This window comes from Urocitellus parryii, unplaced genomic scaffold (assembly GCF_045843805.1).
Source record: "Urocitellus parryii isolate mUroPar1 unplaced genomic scaffold, mUroPar1.hap1 Scaffold_108, whole genome shotgun sequence".
Taxonomy (NCBI): domain Eukaryota; kingdom Metazoa; phylum Chordata; class Mammalia; order Rodentia; family Sciuridae; genus Urocitellus; species Urocitellus parryii.
The window spans coordinates 370,892-395,184 of record NW_027551840.1 but is presented as its reverse complement, the minus strand read 5'-3'; the positions used below and the strand labels follow the sequence as shown (position 1 = coordinate 395,184).

Below are 24,293 nucleotides of genomic sequence, written 5' to 3'. Positions count from 1 at the left end.
GGAGTTTCCTCAAAGACTAGGCATGGAACCACCATATGACCAGCTAGACGGCATGTGGGTATTCATCGAGAAGAATTAAAGTCAATATCCTGCAGTGACACATGCCCACCCATGTTGATAGCTGCACAGGTCTCAGTAGCTAAACTGTGGAACCAGCCTGGGTGTCAGTCAACTGATGAATGGCGACAGAAAATGAGGTATATATACACAATGGAGTTTTATTCGACCATAAAGAAGAATGAAATTATGTCATTTGCAGGAAAACGGATGGAACTAGAGACGATTATGTTAAGTGAAATTAGCCAAACTCAGAAGGTCAAGGATTGTAGACTTTCTCTCATATGTGAGAGCTAGAGAGGAAAAGAAAGGTGGAGGTGGGGATCTCATGAAAAGCAGAGGAAAGGGATCCGAGGAGGGGAGGAGGGGACCCAGGGGAAGTGCTGAAGAGTGGCATTGGCCTAATTATCTGGGTATATTGGTGCAGGCACAAATGGGTAAGGACAAACCCCACCATGTTCAGCTACAGTGCACCAATAACAACGCTGGAAGGAATTAACTGAAATAAAAGGTGTTTCGCAGCCTCTGACTCCTGCCCCGCGGTGACGCCTCCTCTGTGCCCCTTTCTGCTCCGCAGACACCGCGTGGACGGTGGTGCCACAGGGTGGCCCAGACCAGGTGACCATCAGAGGCGGCCCCCGGGGGCACGCACGCTCGGTAACCTTCGCCTTCGCGGCCAGCGCGGGGCAGCTGCTGGCAGCGGTGGCCCTGGCAGAGCACTGTGAGCAGCAGCTGGCTCTGCGCTGTGGCTCTGGGCGGCACGCAGACCCAAGAGGTAAGGAGGACCCCTGCCTGGGACCGCGCTGCAAGGCGCCCTCTCAAGGGATGGATGCTCAGCATGCAGGACTAGTGACATGTTTGTTTGTTTTTTTTTAAAATCAAAGAAATTTTGCTAATAACAGATGCCAGTTTTGATAATTAGAGGAGAGTGAGGTTTTAAGGTGGGTGAGGGTTAACAGTTCTTTCTGGAGGACCAATCCGCCTCCCCACTCTTCGAAATCTACCCCTCAATCTGCCTCTCACGCTGGATCCCTCCCTTCAGATTGTCTCAGTAGGTCCACCAGTCACTCCCAGCCCCACCACTCCTGTACGTCGGATTCGGAATAATTACTCAAGTTATTACAAGAGTTTTCCGGCTGGTCTCTCATCCATTTCCCCCAGGTTATCTAATAGACTATCTTCATCCTCAAAAATGCAGATTATCTCGAGGAAGCGCTGCTTGCATCATAACCTTCTGCTCTTAAGTAGATGTTTCTCCCTCCTTCTAGGGACTCCCACAGTCTCTTACTGAACCCTTTGATGCTCCCCAATAAAGGTTTTTTTTTTTTTTAAGCAAGTACTTTATTTTCATTAGTAAATACTGAGATTTGTCTTTCTTTCTTTCTTTCTTTTTTAGAAATTCAGCAATCTAAACTAGTGTAAGTTAGCAGCATAGTAAAGCCACTCTTAAAATTTTAATCTACAATCTTCTATTCAAATGCACTGAAAGGTATTGGTGTGTGACTCTCAGTTGCAGATGTGTCCTTCAGAATCACTGTCCCATACCTGTACTGCCTCCCCTAATCCCCATGGCTCCTGGTCAGTTGGCCCCCGTGGAACATTCCAGACCACAGTTCTTCTCTGTGCCAGAAATTTCCTGCTACTTTCTCTGCTTGGAATGGCCCCCTCCTGCCTTTCGCCCTTGAATCTTACCTGTTGTCTAGATCTATGCAATCCTCACTTGGGTCCCTTCTCAGAGTGATCTAGTCTCCTTTGAATGCCTATCTGCTGGTTCCAGTGACTAAAAAGAGCAAAGGACTTGTTTCATCTCACATCTAAGTTTGAAGTCCAAGTCTATTCTGTAGCATCTGCATAAATTCAAGCAATTGCTTAATCTTTTTTTTTTTTTTTTAAGAGAGAGAGAGAGAATTTTTAATATTTATTTTTTAGTTTTCCGCGGACACAGCATCTTTGTTTGTATGTGGTTCTGAGGATTGAACCCGGGCTGCTCGCATGCCAGGAGAGCGCGCTACCTCTTGAGCCACACTCCCAGCCCAGTTGCTTAATCTTTTGCATCTGTTTCTTCTTCCAAGACACCGAACTGATCTCATGGAGTCCTACATAAATGAGATAAACTACATAAAGTTCAGGAAATAAGTAATCTTCACTCCCAGCTCTGTAGTTTTATTCTCATTCCCAGCTCTCCAGGTTTTTATATTTATAGTTGTCATTACTAGGTTCAAGTATTTGTTAATTCATCATGGTTGAAGTTTAATCAGTGAGAAAGATGATTATAGTAAGCCAGACCAGGACTATGGAACAAAATATACTAGATAGTTACCAGGGAAAGCCAGGCATGAGGAAGAAAGGGAACAAGTCACATGAGAGTGACCTCTAATGGAACCAGTAAACAATATTTCCGGATGTGTCAGTGAGCAAGCACAGTGTGCATGGACCAGCCTGTACCCTGTGCACTACACAAGTGTGCACAAACCCTCCCAATGGAGTTGGGATTTAATTGATGCATTCGCCAGCTGTTGTCCATTTGGTTTTATTTCTAGATACAAGATGAATTTGGAGAATTAATAATTCAAAGTGAAATAAGATGCATTTTTTAAATTACATTAGGAAAAATGTAGTGTCATTTTTCTCTGTCTTAGAGTCATTGTGGCAAAGGGGCCACTGGAGAATTTTAAATATAAACTTAACCCAGACAAACATGTAGAATGAACCTAAACCTTTCAGAAGCTCCTGATTTGGGAAGAGATGACATAGAAGGGTAACATGGGTTGAACTTTCCTTAGGATGTGAGCTCTGATCTGCTTTGCCTTATAATGTGTACAAGCAAGTCAGAAAGAACTTTAATCTGACACCTTGCAACACTGTAAATGAAGTAACATTGGACTTTGCAAATGTCTTATACCTGTAAATTACAATTTAACTGATCTGAGGAACAGCCTGGGCTTGGAATTTTGAAAAAAATCTTCAGGTGATCTTTTGGAAACTACTGTGTTAGGGGCTAAAATAATTGAGAAAATGAAGTATTCTACTCCAATCATTGAAAGTTTTCTGGTTTTCTTTTGAAAAAGAGCCTATAGTTTTCCCTTAGGATTTTATTGGTTTTTTAAATGAATTTTTAAAAATTTGAGCCAACTGCACATTCATACACACTTGTGAGAAATCATCAAGTGAACCCGAGTACCTTTACCCAGTTCTCCCAGTTGTAATGTCTTGCAAAACTTCAGTGCAGTATCACAACCTTGTCAGTCAAGCTACACAAGATTTCCATCGGCATGAGCCTCCTCTGGCTCAGTATCCACATCTGCTTCCACCTCCTACTCATCAGTGGTAACCCCTGGCAACCACTAATCCGTTCTCCATTTATTTTCCATTTGAAGAATGTTATATAAATGGAATCAGAAAGTAGAAACTTTGGGGATGGACTTTTTTTCACTCAGCATAATCCTCCTTGAGATTCATTAGAACGTTGTACCCATTATGAATGTGTGATCATCAGTGTCATTTTCCTGGGATCAAAATGGCCAAGATCACAATTGTTGGGTAATTACATGGTTAATTTTATAAAGGAAAAAAAAAAGGTGCCCAAGTGGTTTCTAGGGTTGCCATACTAGTTTACCTTCCCCAAACTTCCACTTTATAAGACTTTGATTTCTTCCACATCCTCCTTATGCTTTAGCAAAAGTTTTACTTTTGATGAGGTCAGATTTACCATTTTTTCCCCTTTTGTGGGTTGTACATTTGCTGTTAAGTCTAAGAATTCTTTCTCTAATTCTATATCCTAAAGATTTAAAAAATATTTTTCTAGTGGTTTATATTTTATAGAAAATATTTTATATTTTATGTTCTACTTTGGGATGATTTTTGTGTGTGTGAGAGCTTGGCCCAGTTTCCCTAATGCCATTTATTGAAAGACTGTCCTTCCTCTTTTGAATTACCATTTCAACATTGCCAGATACCACTTGGGCATGTTTGTGTGGTGGGTCTATTTCTTGATTCTTTGTCTTCAAAATCTATATGTCTACCCTGCATCAATATCACAATGTCTTGATTTCTATGTAGTAGGTGAGAATTATTCCAACCACATATATTTTCAACTAATTTGCTTAAATGCCTTGGGGAATAATTGCTGGATCTTATGGTAACGCTGGTAAGCCTATTAAGCACCAAATTGTCTTCCAAAATGCCTGGGCCATTTTATATTCCAATCAGCAATAAATGAGAGGTTCTGTTGCTTTACATCATGGCCAGCATTTGAAAAGGTCAGTGTTTGAACTTTAACCATTCTAACAAGTGTGCAGTAGTATCCCATTATTGTTTGTGTTTGCCGTTTCCTAATAACATGTGATTTTGAGGGTATCTTCATATTCTGCGTTTCATCAATAGATCTTATTTTTTTCTGGTATCTGTTCAGATCTTTTGCCTCATTCTAATTGGGTTACTTATGGAACTATTGAATTCTACAAATTATTTGCATGTTTTAGATACAAGTCTTTTATTAGATTAGTGTTTTTCATTTTAGAAACTTTTTAGTTTTTAAAAAATCCACTTTATAAAATTATTTTCATTGATGGGACTCTTGCTGTTGCATCTAAAAACTCATTGACACACCCAAGATCAACTTGATTTTTTCCTTTTACCTTCCAGAAGTTTTGTTGTATGGCATTTTAATTTTGATATGAAAGGTGGACAGTGCCTCGATTCACCTTGTTTTGCATGTGGATTGTTAATTGTTCTAATACCACTTTTGCAAAAACTGTACTTTCCCCATTGAGTTGTCTTTGGCCTTTTTCAAAGTTCTGTTGATTATCTGTGAGTGGATGTATATGTAGGTCCTCTATTCTGTCCCATTGATGGGTTTATCTACTCTTTTCCCAATGCCATGCTGTCTTGAGTATTGTGGTTTTGTAGTGGGTCTTGAAGCCAGGTGCTACCAGTCCTCTGACTTCATTCATCTTCAGTAGTGTGTTGGGTGTTGTCAGTCTTTGCCTTTTTATGTAAACTTCAGAATCAGTTGTCAATATCCACAAAGGAACTTGCTGCAATTTTAATGAGGCTTGCACTAAATCTATAGATCAGTTTGGGAAGATCTTAACACTTTCACATTCTCAGTTCTTCCTATCCATGGACATGATATATCTCTCCATTTACTTAGATCCTCTCCGATCTCCTTCTTCAGAATTTTATACTTTTTTCCCCATATAGATTATGTGCCAATTTTGTTAATTTATACCTAAATATTTAACTTTTAGATCTAGTGTAAAATATGTTGTGCTTCTAATTTCATCTTCCAGTGGTATACTGTTTTATATAAGAAAGCAATCAATTGCTGTCCTGCAGTCTTGAGCTAAACACTTTCTAGTTTAGATATTTCTGCTGTTGAGTTTTTTTAGGGATTTTCTGTATAGACAGTGATGCTATTTGTGAAAAAAAGAGTTTTAATTTTCCCTTATAATCTATATACTTTATTTCCTTTTTTGCTTACTATATTACCCAGAACTTCCAGTACAATGTGGAAAAGCAGTGGTGAGCAGTGATACCCTTTTCTCATTCCCAGTCTTCATGGGGAATTATCTTGTCCCTCACTTTTAGGTCTGATGCTAACTGTAGGTTTCTTTTAGATGCTCTTCACCAAGTGGATGGCATTCTCTTGTATTCCAAGTTTTCTGACAGTTTTTATTTATCATGAATGGCTATTGGATTGTATTGAGCACTTTTTCTTCATCTATTCATAGGACCATATGGTTTTTCTTCTTTAGCCTGTTGATGTGAGGAATAATGTTAATTAATTCCATGATGTTCAAGGCATATGTGGAAATAAATCCCACTTGATTATGAGGCATAATTATTTTTGCATACTGTTGGATCCAGCTGATTAATACTTTTAAAGATTTCAATGCCTATATTTAGGAGAGATTTTTCTGCAGTTTCTCTCTTTTCTTTCTTTTTTGTTCTTTAAAATGTTTCCTAGTTTGGGTATTAGGGCAATGTGGGCCTTTTAGAATAAATTAGGAAGTATTCATTGTCCTTCTGTTTCCTGAACACATTGAGGAGAATTGGTATCATGTTAGGTAGAATTTTCTGATGAAATTATCTGGGTCTGAACCTTCTGTTTTGGAAAAATTGTCGATTCTTGATTCATTTTACTTAAATTGACAAATCTTTTCAGAGGTTCCCATTTGAATTACCATCGATCTCTCATCTCTTGGGGGATAATCAATGTTACTTATGAGTTCTTGTTAAAGGTTATATGAGAAAAGTCGTTGGTGAAGTGCCATGTATTAACTAAATAGACCTAAGAATGTAGTTTGGTCTTATTCCTAATTGGCTCAAATATAAGTTGGTGTCACTAAGTCCAGGCTGAATGAATTATGGGCAAAGTTAATTTCCTGAAGCCTCAACAACAAAAATAAACAATAAAAAGTTTCAGTAGGAAAACAAAATAATAAAATCTATCTTCTTTTCTCATAGATGCTATAACCAAGTCCTAGACATGGGTTGTTTAAAATAAGAAAAAAATCATTGTCTCATATTTCTAAAGGCTAGAATTACAAAATCAAAGTGTTAACAGAAACCTGTGGCATCTGTTGGTTTGTGGACAATCTTTGACATTCCTTGGCTTGTAGATTAATCACTCCAACCTCCCAACTTTACATGATATTCTCTGTGTGTATTTTCATATCATCTTACCTCTGTGTGTGTCTAGCTCAGTGTCCATATTTACCTTTCTTTAAAAAATAAGACAAGTCACATTATATTGGAGCCTACCTTAATGATTTCATCTTAATTCAATTACCTCTACAAGGACCACATATTCAAGTTAAATTTTGAGGTATGGAAGGTTAAGACTTCAGTGTAACTTGTTTTGGGGATGTGATCCCACCCATAACATAGAGATGTCTAGATTATTCCTCCTCGAGTGAGGCTTGGTAGATTGTGTCTTTCAAGTGGTTGCTCCATTTCATATCAATAATCAAATGTGTGTGCATTGAGTTGTCCAAAATAGTCCTCTAATATTATTTGGATGTCCATCAGATCGTTAGCAATGGCTTCTTTTTCATTTCCAATGTTAGAAATTTCTATCTTTCCTTCAACTCACCGATTGTTTCTTTTGCTAAGAAGAAGATTCTTAGTTTGAATCCATCCCATTTATTGATTCTTGCTATTAATTCTTGTGCTATAGGAGTCTTATTAAGGAAGTCAGGGCTTAATCTGACATGATGGAGATTTGGGCCTACTTTTCTTCTAATAGACATAGTGTCTCTGGTTTAATTCCTAGGTTCTTGATCTACTTTGAGTTGAGTTTTGTGCATGGTGAGTGAGAGGGGATTAGTTTCATTTTGTTGCATATGGTTTCCAGTTTTCACACCACCATTTGTTGAAGATGCTATCTTTTCTCCAATGTATGTTTTTGGCACCTTTGTCTAAATATAAGATAATTGTAATTATGTGGGTTAGTCTCTGTGTCCTCTATTCTGTATTATTGGTCTACAAGTCTATTTTTGGTGTCAATACCATGCTGCTTTTTTTTTTTTTACTATTGCTCTGTAGCATAGTTTAAGGTCTGGTATAGTGATATCATCTACTTCACTCTTCTTGCTAAGGATCACTTTAGCTATTCTAGGTCTCTTATTTTTCAGATGAATTTCATGACTGCTTTTTCTATTTCTATGAGGAATGTCATTGGGATTTTGATTGGAATTGCATTAAGTCTGTATAGTACTTTCGGTAATATGGTCATTTTGACAATATTAATTTTGCCTGTCCAAGAACAAGGGAGATCTTTCCATCTTCTAAGGTCTTCTTTAATTTCTTCCCTTAATGTTACGTAGTTTTTGTTGTAGAGGTCTTTTGCCTCTTTCATTAAGTTGATTCCCAAGTATTTTATTTATTTATTTGATGCTATCATTAAAGGAGTAGTTTCCCTTTTTTCCCTTTCAGAGGATTTGTCACTGATATACAGAAATGCCTTTGATTTATGGGTATTGATTTTGTATCCTGCTACTTTTGCTGAATTCATTTACTTGTTGTAGAAGTTTTCTGGTGGAATTTTTTGAGTCTTCTAGGTATAGAATCATATCATCAGCAAATAGTGCTAATTCAAGTTCTTCCTTACCTATCTGTATCCCTTTAATTTCTTTTGTCTAATTGCTCTGGCCAGTGTTTCAAGAACTATGTTAACTATAAGTGTTAAAAGAGGGCATCCCTGACTTGTTCCAGTTTTAGAGGGAATGCCTTCAATTTTTCTCCATTTAGAATGATGTTGACCTGAGGCTTAGCATAGATAGCTTTTACAGTGTTGAGACATGTTTCTATTATCCTTAGTTTTTCTAATGTTTTGAACACGAAGAGGTGCTGTATTTTGTAGAATGCTTTTTTTTTGCATCTATTGAGATGATCATATAGTTCTTATCTTTAAGTCTATTGACGTGATGAATCACATTTATTGATTTCCATATGTTGAACATTGCATTCCTGGGATGAACCACATTTGATTGTCAAAATGTTATATTTTATCTTCATTTATTCTTTCTTTAATGCTCCTTTTTTCTTTATTTAGAGCTAATTTTCTAATCCATATCATCTATCCTCCTTCTGAGAAACTTTTTGTTTTAACATGAATGGGGAATTGTAATGAAATTCTATATAAACTATGATAATTTCCCTCCAGTTCTGGGTCCTAACCAGTTAGCCTTCCTCTTTCCTCCTTTCAGAATCTCCTGTGGTTCTTCTTGTGTGTTATTTCCAAGGTTTATCATTGTGCTTAGTCGGAAGAAGCAGGAAAAGATAAGTCTACATCATCTGGAAATTCCCCTGAAGTCTTTTGATTGTTCTCTAGAACACTTTAAGACACTTGAGCAGAACCAAAGATATTTGCTGTCTCTCAAAAAATTATTTTTTACCACTCTACAGGGGTATTTCCAGGTAAATTCATCCTTGTGCACTAGGATATACACTTCAATCTAGGCAAGTGTAGTGGTGAAGGAATTAATGTAGCATTTCTCAAAGTAGCATTTTGAGAAAAGAATATTAAATTTTCTGAGTATCTCTTATTTCCTAGTAACAAGCTTTCAATGTATTTTTAACAGGTTCTAGATATTTACTCCTCCATCAATTTCTCAGGATTGCTTTTATTTTTTTTAAATTTCTTTTGAGGAGGGTGGGAGAGTGAAAGTGAGGATGATGAATGCAGAGATCTTACCTATAAATGAATCATAATTGAGTTGTATTAAGCATTAAAGGCAGAACCTGGGATAAGTTCCAGATCTCAACTCAAGGCCCAACAATAACAACTTACAAATTTGAAAAACAGCACCAAATTACCAAGCACATTTGGGAAATTGATTGAAGCAATCCAATTCCATTTTCTTCATCCTCTAATTTTTGGATGACTGCAATTTATCTTCTCCTGCATCTTCCTCTAAGAGGGCTAACCTGCACACCCGCTTCTGTAATCATCTCAGGCTCACTGTGATGTGCATCCTGGTCCCCACCCCCAAAGCATGCCTGGTCTTAACATGTGGTTCTGTAGAGCTGAGACAGTGCCCAGCTCTGTCATCTGACCACAGCCAGGGTTGGGGAGTTGGCGCTGAACATCTGCACCAGGCAGACTTGATTTCTCAGCATCATGTTCACTTGAGACTTGAAGAAGACCAATCCATGCATTTATTTAGCCTCCAGATAAACAGTCAGGCTTTGTAATACAAGAAAAACACATATCTCAAAAATATGTGTTAAGTCCTTACAGAGGGTGCCATACCTTTCCAAAGGCCCAATGTATAGCAACTTTTCTTTTAAAAAAAATATGGGGTGATAGATCATTGTTTCTGTATGACATTGAACTTGCTCAGGGGGCATTTGTCATCTCAAACAAATTCATCCTGGGTATATAAATTACTCTTACTGTTGTTTTGATGGCAAATGTTTTTTGAATGTTATTTTTATGGAAAATATGTGATATCCATGTACAAGTAAGTTAAGGACTCATTTCCTAATAAAATAAAAATAGATGATGGGGATTATTTAAGCCTAGAAATTGAAACACTGAGGGGAGAAACTTGGCCCATATATTTGGAGAAACCACATTTTTATTGGCAGGGGTAAAATATAGCTTCTGAAGTGAAGTGTATCTTTCTTCTCTTACACACACACACACACACACACACACACACACACACATTTTAGACCTGGGAATAAAGCGGACTATTTTGGACAGGGGGAGGGGCAAAATTGATGTCACCTTTCTCATACTTGTCTTTCAGATGGAACACCACTGAGCTGGTGGGCTAGAAGAACCAATGGAACCCACACTTACTGGGGAGGTTCTCTGCCAGATGCACAAAAGTGCATTTGTGGACGAGAGGGGAGCTGCCTGGACTCTCAGTATCACTGCAGCTGTGACGGTGACCAGGATGAATGGTGATTTCCACATGCTGTCCCTGCACAGAAATGTAGTTTTTATTCCTCAGTTATGCATAGTTAATTACACAGCAGGCATATCGGAACAAATAAGTAATTACATGATGCTCAAGTAATTTAAAAGGATAAGTTTGGATGAAATACCTTCAGTTAATCGAAAGATTAAATTGTCTGACCAAAGATTCACTATTTCACTGTGAATACCAGATAATGTGCTTTTTATTCTTCTTCAATTGGAAGCAATTGGTAAGTCTCCGACTCAAGTCAAGTGTCTGTCTCTGAAGTTCAGTTTAATTGAGCAATCTGGCACTCATGGCAATAATTCAGAAGGTGAATTCCTCCAAAGCTTTGTCTTAAATATATTTAGGAGATAATACTATATATTTCTTAGGAATTTGTGAGTAAACATTAACATGGGAACTCCATTTACACAATGGAACTCCAAGAGGTTTTGCAAAAAAGGAATCAACTATATCCCCCACCCATTTAGCTCCAGTTTGATGTAGTCAGGAGCTAATTTGAAGCAGTATATGAAAAAAAAAAGATAATTAGATAGACACCAATTAAAGCAAGACTTTTTAATTAAATTTCTACAGTAATTCCAATATACCAAACATTTAACATAAAATACACATATGTAAAAGGCACTCTAATAATGTAAAATGTTAAGCTATGCTCCAAGTCAATCTATAGGTATAAATTTATAGTAAACATTGTTCAAGAGTCTTTTATAAATTCTCTGAAATATACATACATCATAGAATTCAACTTCTCCAAAAATCCATAAGTTATTTTGCTAGTTAGGATGATCCCTGCAGCTGTATATAATACTGTTTTATATTCATTATTATTATTTTATATTTTTGTCTTAGGACTTTTGTTTAATTATTATTCAGGGTAGATAGAAAACAAAACATAAGATAGTTTAAACATATCCAGATGTGCAACTAACCCCAGTGAATGTGAGGCCACTCTGTCCATTTTGAAGTCAGACGTTAGGCATTATCATATTATATTTTTTAAAGAAACCATAGCTTGTTCACAGAAGAGAACATAAGCACCAGTAAAGTTGAAGGTAAAGGGGTGAGACATTTTTACCAGGTAAATACAAATCAAAAGGAAGCAGGTGTAGCTGTATTAGGTCAGACAAAGACAACCACACCGTTGGGGATAAAGTTGGACCCTATATGACGCTGATTCGTTCATGAGATGCTCCAACAAGTTTCATATGCACCATAAGAAGTATATCAAGAAAAAAAAAGTGTATCAAGAAAGAATTAGCAAGGAAGCAAAGAGAAATAGAAAAATTATTCAAAATACTGGAAGATTTTAACATGACTTGGGAGAATCAGTAAGTGAAACAGGCAAGAGTATTTCAAAACTAAAGTTAAGAAAATTGACATTGCAACAATTCATTGTAGAATACACAAAAGCTCATCACATGCCAGTTACAAACACACACACACACATACACATATACACACAACAAACAACTGATGAAAAGCTTGTAAAAAAGGAAACAAAGCTGCCATCATTACCTACCAATGACATGACTGCCTACACAGAAAATTGAAGGTAATATAATGAAATACCACCAGGATGAATGAAGAGTTCAGTTGATACGCTGAATTTGTGATCAATCAGTATTGAGAAATTACTTGAATATCTATAAAAGCATAAATTAATTAACACTGAAAGACTTAATGAAAACTATTTGCTATGTTACAATGTAAATTTCTTTAGAATAAGTCTAATACTTTTATATTAAAATTATTGAGATTTAGAAGACAAGTAAATAGATTGATTTACTACTGTCATAGATTCTATGAGTCAGTAGTAGCTTAAAGCAGTAGTCCTCAATCAAGTATGCTTTTGATACCCTGGGGAATGCTTGTTTTTTCTGAAGACAGTTTTGTGGTCACAAAGGAAGGAATGTTTCTGTGTCTTTAATAAGTGCTAAAGGCCTTGGGAGGCTGAAGCAGGGGGATCATGAGTTCAAAGCCAGCCTCAGCAACTTAGCGAGGCACTAAGCAACTCAATGGGACCTTGTCTCTAAATAAAATATAAAAAGGGCTGGGAATGTGGCTTAGTGATAAAGCACCCCTGGTTTCAATCCCTAGTGCAAAAAAAAAGTGCTAAACATTCTACAATGCACTGTACAACCCTCATGGAGCAAAACTATGCAGTCCTTCAATAACACTGCTATTGAGAAGCCCTCTTTTAAAGATATCATTTTTCCAAATTATTCTATAAACATAGAGGGATTTCTAACAAATGCCAAGTGTTTTACTGATTGGTGTGGAATGCAACAAGTGGATTTTCAAATCCATATGGAAACTCAAAGAATAAGCAAGATGATTTTTAAGATGAAGATCAAGATGATGAGATGGGTCCTAGCACATATCAAGACAAATTTTATTACGATAGTAATTAATTAATGCAGGCTGAATTGGCCAGGAAAGAGGCAAGAGGTCAATGAAACAGAAGTTGAAAAACTGGAAAGATTTTAAGATTAGTTGTGGACCATGATATGCATTTTATTACTAACCTAGTTATTAAATGTTGAGGTGGACTCAACATTTTTCCTTTTTGGCTTTTTCAACAACCCCCCAAATGTATAGCTCTACTTTGCATCAAATCAAATCTCTTGGTAAACAAATTCATGGTAGTGCTGGGACCAGAGCAGATATCAGAAAGCCTCGTGCTCCTCAGCTTTCTATGGCTGTGACCAAAGATCTGAGATGAAAACCTTAAAGGGAGAAAGGTTTATTCTGAGTCACAATTTTGGAGGTTGGGTCCATGGTTCTTAGAAGTCATGGCATTTCTTAGGAAAGCATAATTTCTAGAACAATGGGAACTTTCTAGCAAAAAGTCTTTGAAAGTTCTCTTACTGAACTTTTAATAGTACTGAAAGGGGTTATCATATCTAGAAATATACTCTTCCCATGTTTACACTACCTAGAGGCTCAGTATTCCTTATCTGAAATGCCTGGGATCAGAAGTGTGTCAGATTTTGGATTGGGGGAATCTGGAATATTTGCAAATACTTAATGAGATATCTCAGGGATGAAACTCAAGTCTGAACCCTGTATACACACAGCCTAAAGGGACCTTTATACAATATTTTAATGCATCTTCATTTTTACTTTGACCATCACAAGAGGTCTTGAGTGGAGTTTTCCACCCATGGAATCATGTTGGGGCTCAAAATGTTTTATATTTTAGAGGTTTTCCCATTTTAGGTTTTCAAATTAGGACTATTTTACCTGTAGTATATATTTCAGAAAATTATAGGGAAAAAAGAAATAAAAAAAAACAAGTCCCAGTTGCTGAAGAAATTTTAAGGAAGTCTGGTAACCATGGCAAATCTTCAATCATCTATATAAATCTGCAAAGGTTGAGATCTGCCTATACCAACAAAAAATTGGTGAAAAATATTAGCCATTTTTTATGATTGACTGGGAGCTCTCCAAAATAATGGGGGAGGGGGAGACTTAGTATCTCCTCCAATGCAACTGAGGTGCCCTACACAAGCTGTCACCTTACACAAGCTCAGTATTTTGCATGCAGCGTTAAACATCAAGAAGCTTGGAGCTTCTATGCAAAATGAGTTTTTAAAATTCCAGCATCCTTCATAAATAGCTCATAGAAGTACAGCTCCCCTACTAGACTACCTTGATGAGATGGTGATTACCAGCATGGAAATGCTGTTTTTGATGCCTGCTGTGTCCATACACAATCTCCTAAGCTGACCTACCCTGTTTCCTAGGAGAACATTTCTGCTTGTCAACCATCAGTCCACTCCAGAGCTAAATGATGGTGACACTTCATAACACATGCTCTGTTCTTTGCACAAACATCAATAACTAGGTAAGGTTATGGAATATTAGTCTGGATATGAGAAATAATCTTTCTGTATCACTAAATATTTCACATATTGCAGAGTACCTGACTTACATTAATTGATATCTCTTTTATGCATTACAGATTACTTCATTTATTACATGAAGAAAATCTTAATATAGCCATTTTCTTTTATTTCTATCTTTTCCAATTTCAAGCTTTGATACCTAAAGTCTTTAATAAAAATTTACGAAAACTTTATTTTTGCCACTATGAAAGGACTTACATAATTTGATATTAATTATTCTGATCTTTGGCCATAAATCCATGCCAAGGAAGGTTTTAGAAACGAGTGACTTAAGGACAAGGGTATTTATTAGATTCTATAGAGATTCTAGAGCAGGATGAGGAACCAGAGTAAGGGTGCTTTGTCTCTGAACCAGATTACGTACACAGTTGAGTGACACAAAATAAACATAAACAGGTTGCAAAAGAAGAAATTAATGCCATTATTTTGGACAGAGAGAATAGGAGTGGCACAGCTGTGACCAGGACCCCAGGCCCTCCCAGCACCTGCTCCAGACCTGCTTGTATTTCTCAGTCACTCACACGTAGGAAGATGTTGATGGCCATAACTATGGTTGGAACCTAGTGCCCAGGGGGTTGTGTACTCAGGGGCACACACAGTATTTTTCCTATGTGTCCTCAATACCTCACTCAGGGTCTGATCCATGTTTGTCCACTGGATAGCTGGGTTCAGCATTTCACAGAACTTTCACATACATTAACCTGTGTATTACTTATAAAAGTATTCTATTTAATTCATTTTGATCTGTAGGTTTAATTTTACAATTTACGAAGTTATTGAGGAAAGAAATACCCTATTAACATAAAAGGATTTCAAATGGTTAATTGTAAAATTCTGTGAAGATCTAAATCTGTAACTATTTATATCTGTGATTGATAATCACTTGAGTAGTATCCTGAGACTAATTTTTAAAGAGCAGTTATATGCTTGATTATCGTGAAAATACTATCCCGTGCTTGCAAAATGACCCCCCCTTCTTGATTTGCCCCTTTTATTCTCTGTGTTCGGTGAGTTCAGGAATTGGCAAATGGATCAGGAGTTGCTAAACTACTGCTGTGAGTCACATCTGCCCACTTACCTGTTATTGTCTGGCCCATGAACTAAGAAATGTTTTACATTTTTAAGTAGTTGGAAGGAAGAGTGTTTCATGACACATCAAACTTGTTACGAAGTTCAAATTTCAGTGCCCATAATTTTTCATCACCCTCCAATCATGCCCATCAATAGTGCCTGAGGCTGAGCTGAGCAATTGCAGAGGCTATGTGGCCTGCAAAGTCACAATCATTACAGAGAAACTTTGATTTCAATTTGTAACAGTTTCTGTGCTCTCAAAATGCCAAAAATGTTTGTAAGTGTTCCATTAAGTCCTGAAACGTTAGATTCAAATAAGAGATCACAGGTGACTCTGTGTGTGTGTGTGTGTGTGTGTCAACTGGAGTCATCTTAAGGGTCCCTTTGTGGTTTCCCAGGACCAGTGACATCACAGTCTTTTCCCAGAAGGAGTACCTGCCAGTCATTCAAGTGGTGATGACGGACAGGGGCCGACCACCCTCTGAAGCTGTGTATACTCTGGGACCTCTGTTCTGCCAGGGGGACAGTAAGTGCTGGCAGGAGAAAAGCTTTCTTTCTATAATAACATACTTTGATTATTTTTTTAAAAAATAAGTAAGTGCCCTTATTTTGGCCGGAGAGAAAATTCATGGTAGTGCTGGGACCAGAGCAGATATCAGAAAGCCTCGTGCTCCTCAGCTTTCTATGGCTGTGACCAGAGATCTGAGATGAAAACCTTAAAGGGAGAAAGGTTTATGCTGAGTCACAATTTTGGAGGTTGGGTCCATGGTCACTTGGCCCTTTGCTTGGACCTGTGGCTGCACAGGGCATCATGGTGGGAGAGAGAGTCAGAGGGGGCTGTTCACCTTGCCACAGCTGCACAGCAAAGAGACAGGAAGGGGCCAGGGCCCAGTACCCCTTCACGGGCACACACCATGTGATCTAACCTCCTCCACTCAGACCCACCCATAAAGACTCTACCACCTCCCAATAGTGACCCAGGCTGGGCACCCATGGGCCTTTGGGGGACATTCTAATCCACAGCATAATGGGCACAGAGACGGAACAGCACTGCGTCTGTGCTAGAGATCAACGTTTCACGAGTGAACAGCCGTTGAAATCTCTCTCATCCGACATGCTCGGGACCCAAGGTGTTTTGGAAAGCGGTGTTTTGCAGACTTGGGAATGTTTGCCTGCTCGGTAGTGAGATCTCTTGGAGATGGAACCCGAGTCTAAATGACACTCGAGTTTCATGTAAACCTTATACAAATAGCCCAAAGGTAATTTTATACAATATTTTTGGTGCCCGTGCATTTTGACTGTGACCTGTCATACAAGGCGTGGAGTTTCCCTCTTGTGGCGTCAAAAACTTTTGGATACGGAACATTTTAGATTTCAGATTTTTGGATTATGGATGGTCCACCTGTATTAGTTTACAGAGAATGAATTATCTTTATTTTAACATATTATTTGGTTGACTGGTTAATTGTTCATTTATTGTTTTTCTTATGGAACAGTCCTTAAGAAAACTTTTTCCCAAATTTGTGAATAATTGAGAATGTTGGTTGATTGCCCTTATATTTTCAGGACACCTTTAACAGTATAAAAACAGTGAATGCCACTTTCTTTTCTCAGACCCTGTACACACCACATCACCATCATGGGCTCTAGTATTAGATTGTGGTTTTCCCTGCAGGATTTTCATTCAAGGTTGAATGCCATGGTCAAGGTTTTCCTCATCCGCTCAGGGCTCATTGCCTCCACGGTCCCAGAATTCTTTCAAACCTGTGAGGATCCCCTGTTGCTCTAGTACATGAACTCGATATCGAGACCTCTTTCCCTAGGGGAAAGTTCCAGTGTTTTTACTCATAAGCATCGTATGCTGCTGGGCAGACATCTGGAGTATGAATTTTTACTTCTCTCCCTTAATATGAGGAGGGTGCTGCTGAGAGGTCGTCCAGTGTGGACCCTGAGCATCCCTGCATGTCCTTGCTGAGAGTGTCAGAGTGTGTGTCATCGCTGTCCCCTAATACCAGGCAGTTTCTGTGCATGTGTGGGAAACGGAGTTGTTCCAGGAGAGTACATCATCACCACTAATGTCTCACCAGTCCCCAGAGTGGAGGGCACTGGCTCCTGTCCCTCCTGTCCTCATCTTACACCAATCACATGGCTCTGTGAGATTCAGAGCCAGGCCACCATGCTCACACCGAGATGCTCATACATCTCATGGTGATATATATAATAAAGCCCTTTGACTCCAACCCAGAAAGGTGTGTTTTCTCTCAGGCTCTGTGAAACTGTGGCCAGCTGCAGTGGGGGTGAGACCTCAGATGCTCCCCAGTTCTTGACCTGTCCCCCTTCAATCTCACTTGTCACCCAGAATAAGCCTCAGTCTTTGTCATTTTCTATTAATTTTTCTGAAACCATTGTGCTTTTTGATCTCAATACTTTGTTCTTATTTAAGAAGAATGGTTTTATTATGCTTTGAATGCCTTCTGTTTCATGTGCTGGATTCTCTGCATCTGAGACATGTGCCAGCTTTACTCCATGCATGCCCTGTGTCCTCCAGTTAATTTCATCTCTGTCCATCTCCTCTTCAATGCACTTATCTAAGCATTCCTCCATACACGTGCCATGCTCCCTCCCTTCCTTACTTTGTGATGGCTTTTTAACTTGTTGGTGTGTAGCGGGCAGCTCTGATCCATTTGATTGATTGATACATGATGTGGTTCAATTCTTCTTCGCATCCAGCTCCTCACAATCTGATGCATCTTTCTTGTCCCTTCCGAACTGTGATCTTAGGTCTAGGGTCTGTCATTCTATCATTTTTTTTCCCATGTCTCAAGTTGGTGAAGGAGGGGTCTCTTGCACTTTGTCTGATCAACTGCTCTCTATGCTGCTTTATCTTCAACAATTACAAGTGTCCTGTTCTGCGGTCCTAACACAACATGATGTGTATCCTATACTTTTATCAGGATGCCACAGGCGTCCAGTTCTTTTCACACTTCAGTATTAGCTCCTTCACATTTGGAGCCATGTTTCCTGTTTGTTGAGGTTCTGACCTGGAGCACTGGTCTATAAGAATTCTGCACTTACATTTTCTTCTGGATTATTTGCTCTCTGGCAACTCATACCAGCCCTCCACTTCTCTCCGAATGTGGGTGTAATCCTGAGATGACTCAGGGCATTTCCTTCATGCCAATTTCTCAACAAAACTTCAGAGGGTGAGGTGGTGCTCAAAATAATATGTAAAAACATGGATGTGTAACCAATGTGATTCTGCAATCTGTATACGGTGTAAAAATGGGAGTTCATAACCCACTTGAATCAAATGTATGAAATATGATATGTCAAGAGCTTTGTAATGTTTTAAACAACTAATAATAATAATAATAATAATAATAATAATAATAATAATTCTTTCTTCAAAAATTCCTTCTTCAGCTGCACACATCTGTAATCCTAGTGGCTCGGGAGGCTGAGGCAGGAGGATTGCAAGTTCAAAGCCAGCCTCAGCAAAAGTGAGATGCTAAGCAACTCAGTGAGACCCTGTCTCTAAATAAAATAAAAAATAGGGCTGACACCCCCTACCCCAATTCCTCCTTCCTCTCTTTCCCTTTCTTTCTCTTCATCTCTACTTTCTTTAAAAGAGTTTCAGTTGGTTCTTTTAGCTTCGCTTAAGCAGCCCAAAATGGTGGGCCCTACTGTGCCCAGGCCATGGGGAAAGGGAAACGTGAAACATGAAAATCCACTGAGGATTACAAAACCAGGTATTTCTCAGTGACCCCACTGAGAATGGGGTCACCCATATGGAAAGAAGGAAGAGAAAATTATAGTACCCTAGGTACTCGACTAGAAAAGAAGGTTACCAGCATGAACTCAAGGGTTTTAACATATGCACAGTAGATAATATGAAATACACAAAAAGATGTGTGTTGTGTGTGTGTGTGCTGTAGTGCATGTGCCCATACACCCGTTCCTGCAGCTGACTACTGAGAGGGCCTTGAAGTCATGGCACCTTAGTAGCAAAGAGATATAAGCATGTGACTTAATATCTTGACTTCTGAATGTCATTTCTATCCTTCTCCATGAAAAGAAACCACCACTCCTTGGGAAAATGGCTGATTTCAGAAATGGGACAGAGAAGATAGAGGATAAGCCTAGATCATCCTGCTATATAAAAAAAATTGCTCAAAAAATTGCACTGTGTCCCATCAACTGCTTTTGTCAAAGGGTCTTGGGAAGGCTCCCTCTGACCTGATTTGGGACAGTGTAACCCTTGAAATCAGTTACAGTAGTAGACTATAAACAGTTTACAACAATAGGGATCCAGGAGTGATGCTGCTATAAATTTGAAATGGATAAAAAAAAAAAAACTAAATAGGAGGTCCAGAAACAAGCCCTTCCTAACAGAGGACTAGCACCCCATCAAGGAATTATGGAACATCACCAGTATCATCATAATTCAAGGACCATCAATCCGCTATAAAACCACAGGATGGAAAAGTGGACCAGGTTATGTAAAGGCCATTATATGTCCAAATAGTTTCAAATCACAAAGAGAAAAATATTAATTTTATATGGGAGCAATGACAGATACCATAGCAGAAAGCAATTAAAGTTAACATGGCAAGTAGGGGGACACATTAGCACAGTGCAAGTCCTGATGTGATACACTCCCAAGGACAGAGCATCACTTCTCTGCTTTTGAAGAAAAATGTTCTTATTAATGCACTACAGCTTTACATCATAGTGACGTTCATGTTGGCATTCATTAATACATATAACTTAACTAGATCCATTTCAATCCCTAGTGCTTCTCCTTTACCTCCCCTCCTCCCTCCCCTTGATCCCCTACCTCTACTTCATTGGTCTTTGTGCTTATTTATTGTTTTTTAATCATGAGTTGTAATTATATGTGAATGGAATTATTGCAATATATTCATACACATACATAGCATAATTTGACCAACATCATCTCCAATTTTCCCCTTTTCCCCTGCATATTCTCTTCTTGTCTCCCTTCTATTTTAATAAGATCCCCATTTTTATTCCCTTTTTATCTCTAATTTCTGTATTTGAGAGAAAACATTTGACCTCTGACTTTCTGAGCCTGGATTATTTCACTTTGCATGATGTTCTCCATTTCATTCATTTGCCATCAAATGACATAATTTCATTCTTTTTTATGGCTGAGTAGAACCCCATTGTGAATATATACGTATATATATATATATATATATATATATATATAATATTTTCTTTATCCGTTTGTCTATTGATGGGCACCCAGGCTGATTCATAGCTTGACTCTTGTGAATTGGGCTGCTCTAAACATGGTATGCATGTGTAACTACAGTGTGCTGATTTTAGTTCTTTGGGATAAATATCAATGAGTAGGTTAGCTGGGTCATATGATAGTTCCATTCCTATCTTTTGAAGAATTTCCATACTTCTTTCCAAATTGGTCATACTGATTTGCAGACCTACCAATGATATGAATATACCTTTTTCCTACATGTTCTCACCAGCAGCTACCATTATTTGTATTCTTGATGAGTGTCATTCTAACTGTGGTGAGATAAAGTTTCAGTGTAGTTTTGGTTTGAATTTCTCTGATTGCTAAGGATGTTGAGCATTTTTTCTCATACATTTGTTGGCCATTTGTATTTCTTCTTTTGAGAAATGTCTATTTATATTTTTTATGCATTTATTGAGTGGGTTATGTTTTGGGTGTTTTTTTGAGATCTTTATGTATCCTAGCTAGCAATCTCCTCACAGAAGAGTAACTGGCAGATTTTCTCCCATTCTGAAGGCTCTTTCTTTACTCCTTTTGTTTTTCTATGCTGTTTTTGACAAAATGCACAAGACTAAGCTAATGACAAGTGTCTGATATATCCAAATTGAGAAACATTTTACAAATCGACTGAAAAATGCTCCAAAAATATGAAAAAAATAAGAGGTTATTATTTTAGTCAGCTTTGCATCATTGTGATCAAAAGACCTGACAAGAACTACGTAAAGGAGGAAAAGCTTATTGTGGCTCATTTCAGAGGTCTCAGTCCACAGACAGCTCACTTCATTGCTCTGGGTCTGAGATGAAGTGGAACAATATGGTAGAAAGGCGTGGAGAAGGAAAAAAGGTCAGGAAATGGGGATCAGAAAGTAGAGAGAAGGCCCTGCTTCCCAGGGACAAAATATCAACCTCAAAGCCACGCCCCTAGTGATCTACCTCTTTGAGACACACCCAACCAGCTTATGATTACCCAGTTAATCCATATGGATGGATTAATCCACTGATTAGCTAAAGTCTCTCATAACCCAATCATTTCACCTCTGAAAATTCTTGCATTGTTTCATCCATGAGATTTGGGGGGTTGACTCATATCTAAACCATAGCAGTTGTATTCATGAAAGACAAGAAAAGTCTAGAATGAAGGGCACTAGAGGGGCTTGAGAAATAAATATAAAGTGTGGTCCTGGATTAAATTCTGGACCAGAAGGGGAAAAAAAAGGAGTTTTTTGTTTTGTTCTGATTTTTGTTTTTGCTATGAAGGGCATTACTAGGATGATGGGTTGTATTTGTTTATTGTTAGTTTGCAAAAAATATGGAAAGCAAGATTCTATGATCTGGCTTCCTGAGTCATAGACCAACTGCTGCCTCCAAAAATCCATCTGGTGCTGAATAGAGATTTCAAATGTAATGTATCCCTGTCAAACTTGCTTCTTCAAAATTATTCCCCAAACCCTTGGTATCATCTCAGACTCTCTTCCACTTACATCCAATTTAGCAGTGAATTCTGTTGACTTGAACTTGAAAATGATCCTGCAACCTACCCCTGTCTTTCCATCTCCCTGGGCACCTTCTCCCTCATCTCTTGCCCACGTTGCTGGTGTGACAATCAGTCACACTTTTGCGTTGCTTACCCTCCGTCTTTTCTCAACACAGAATTCTAACCCTTAAAATAATCGCTGAATGCGATGTCCTGATGATACGGCATGAATGAGAACACCCAGTGAGGCAGGGAAGGCTTCTAGAAATTGCATAAAAATGATTCATGAGTTTTTCTTTTTTTCCTTTTTTTGGCATAAACAGAGTCATTTTGGAATTCGGCTTCCTTCAACACCGAGACCTCATACCTTCATTTCCCCAGTTTCCATGGAGAACTCACTGCCGATGTGCAGTTCTTTTTTAAGACCACGGTTTTCTCTGGTGTGTTTATGGAGAACCTGGGCATCACGGACTTCATCAGGATAGAGCTGCAGAGTGAGTGACCCCCCCCCCCAGGACAAGTCACAGGATGCCCATTACTTGGCATTGAAAACTGACTAAACAAAAATTTAAATAGTATCATTCTTACCTTATAATGATATTTATTTTTTAACCACAAAAGTTCTATAATTTTAGTCAATCATTTTAAGGGTCAAACCATGAAGCTAAAGTATACAATAATCCATAAAACTGTTTCGCCTTCCCTGGACCATTGCCAACTAGAGTCAGAACTTTAAACCAAATTCACAAAATTGTTTCCTAAAATATTTGATCAAATATTTTTTTTCATGTACTCAGAGCTTAATTTATGACTGTAAAAATTTGCATCTTTTGTTTTAAAATTAGAGGAGACTTTGAAACACTTTTGAGTAAAACTGCTTATAGATACAAAACAAATTGTGTTTCTTATTCTCTCTAGGGGTACATATCTACTGACTAGAACTGAGTGCGTTAAGTATTAAACTCAAAGTGAATATGTTAAAATCAGTGTGGTTTTGTTTTTATCCTCCAGGATACAAATTTCTCCTGCCCCCCTTCCCCAACTCAAGTCACATGTCTGCATGGACACCTTTGTCCCCTTTTGTAAAGAGCACGCCATGATTCCCTGACTCAACTCTATACTCCCCTGGGAATGAACTTGGGCTATATTCATATATGATATTTTTAGCTCCCACAGAAGTGACCTTTTCCTTTGATGTGGGGAATGGACCTTGTGAGGTCACGGTGCGGTCACCCACTCCCTTTAATGACAATCGGTGGCACCACGTGAGGGCAGAGAGGAATGTCAAGGGAGCCTCCCTGCAGGTGGACCAGCTCCCCAGGAGGACGCAGCCAGCCCCTGCAGACGGGCAAGTGCGCCTGCAGCTCAACAGCCAGCTCTTCATTGGTGAGTCCCATGGCCACCGCTGAACTTGGTGGGACCGCAGAGGGCGCCAGCAGACAGTCACAACAGTGGGAGTACTTTTAGTGGCAAATGCAAGCAGCAGCTAACCGTTGGCGCTATTTATTGATAACCTTGTAGGTTCCGGAGCGTGCTGGGCTTCTTATTAGGTAACTCGTTTTGTAGGTTTTATCATCACCTGTTTCCAGGTGAGATCATCGCATCTGAAAGAGGTCAAGTAACAACCAGTGAAAGGAATCCAGCCCCGAGGTCTCTGACGCCCAGGCTTGAACAGCTCTCCTTACAGATGGTTGGCATTTGTGACCACTAGGTCTGATCAACACCACCTGTGTGACCATGAGCCACCTGTACCCACTTCTTCCCTTTTCACTTCCAGTAGAAAGTTTATCTTATCCGTGGACAAAAGTCATCCACTGTCTGCTTCAAAACAGACCACAGGTTTGCTCCTTTAATCCTGCAGTGCGTTTGTACAGAGAGGTCAGCCCTGGGTGATGGACGTCTTTCCTTTGGCTTGCCCATAGATGGTTTTATCATTGTTTATTTTCCCCAAGGGCAAAAATTTACTTTGCCATATTCCTTTCCAAACAATTCCATTCTAATGTAAAAAACAAGCACACTGAGGTAGTCATACTCACTTGTTTATTTCTTATGCACGATGAAGCAAA

At 38.6% G+C, this 24,293-nt stretch overlaps 1 protein-coding gene across 1 annotated transcript in view; it reads left to right on the top strand.

Moving 5' to 3' along the window:
* LOC144251566 (contactin-associated protein-like 3) overlaps positions 1–24,293 on the top strand; it is a 130,488-nt gene that overhangs the window by 83,021 nt on the left and 23,174 nt on the right. The window contains 5 exon segments of the mRNA XM_077794414.1: positions 635–832; positions 10,317–10,473; positions 15,874–16,001; positions 22,551–22,721; positions 23,395–23,613. Of these exon segments, the coding sequence (XP_077650540.1) occupies positions 635–832; positions 10,317–10,473; positions 15,874–16,001; positions 22,551–22,721; positions 23,395–23,613 (873 nt within the window).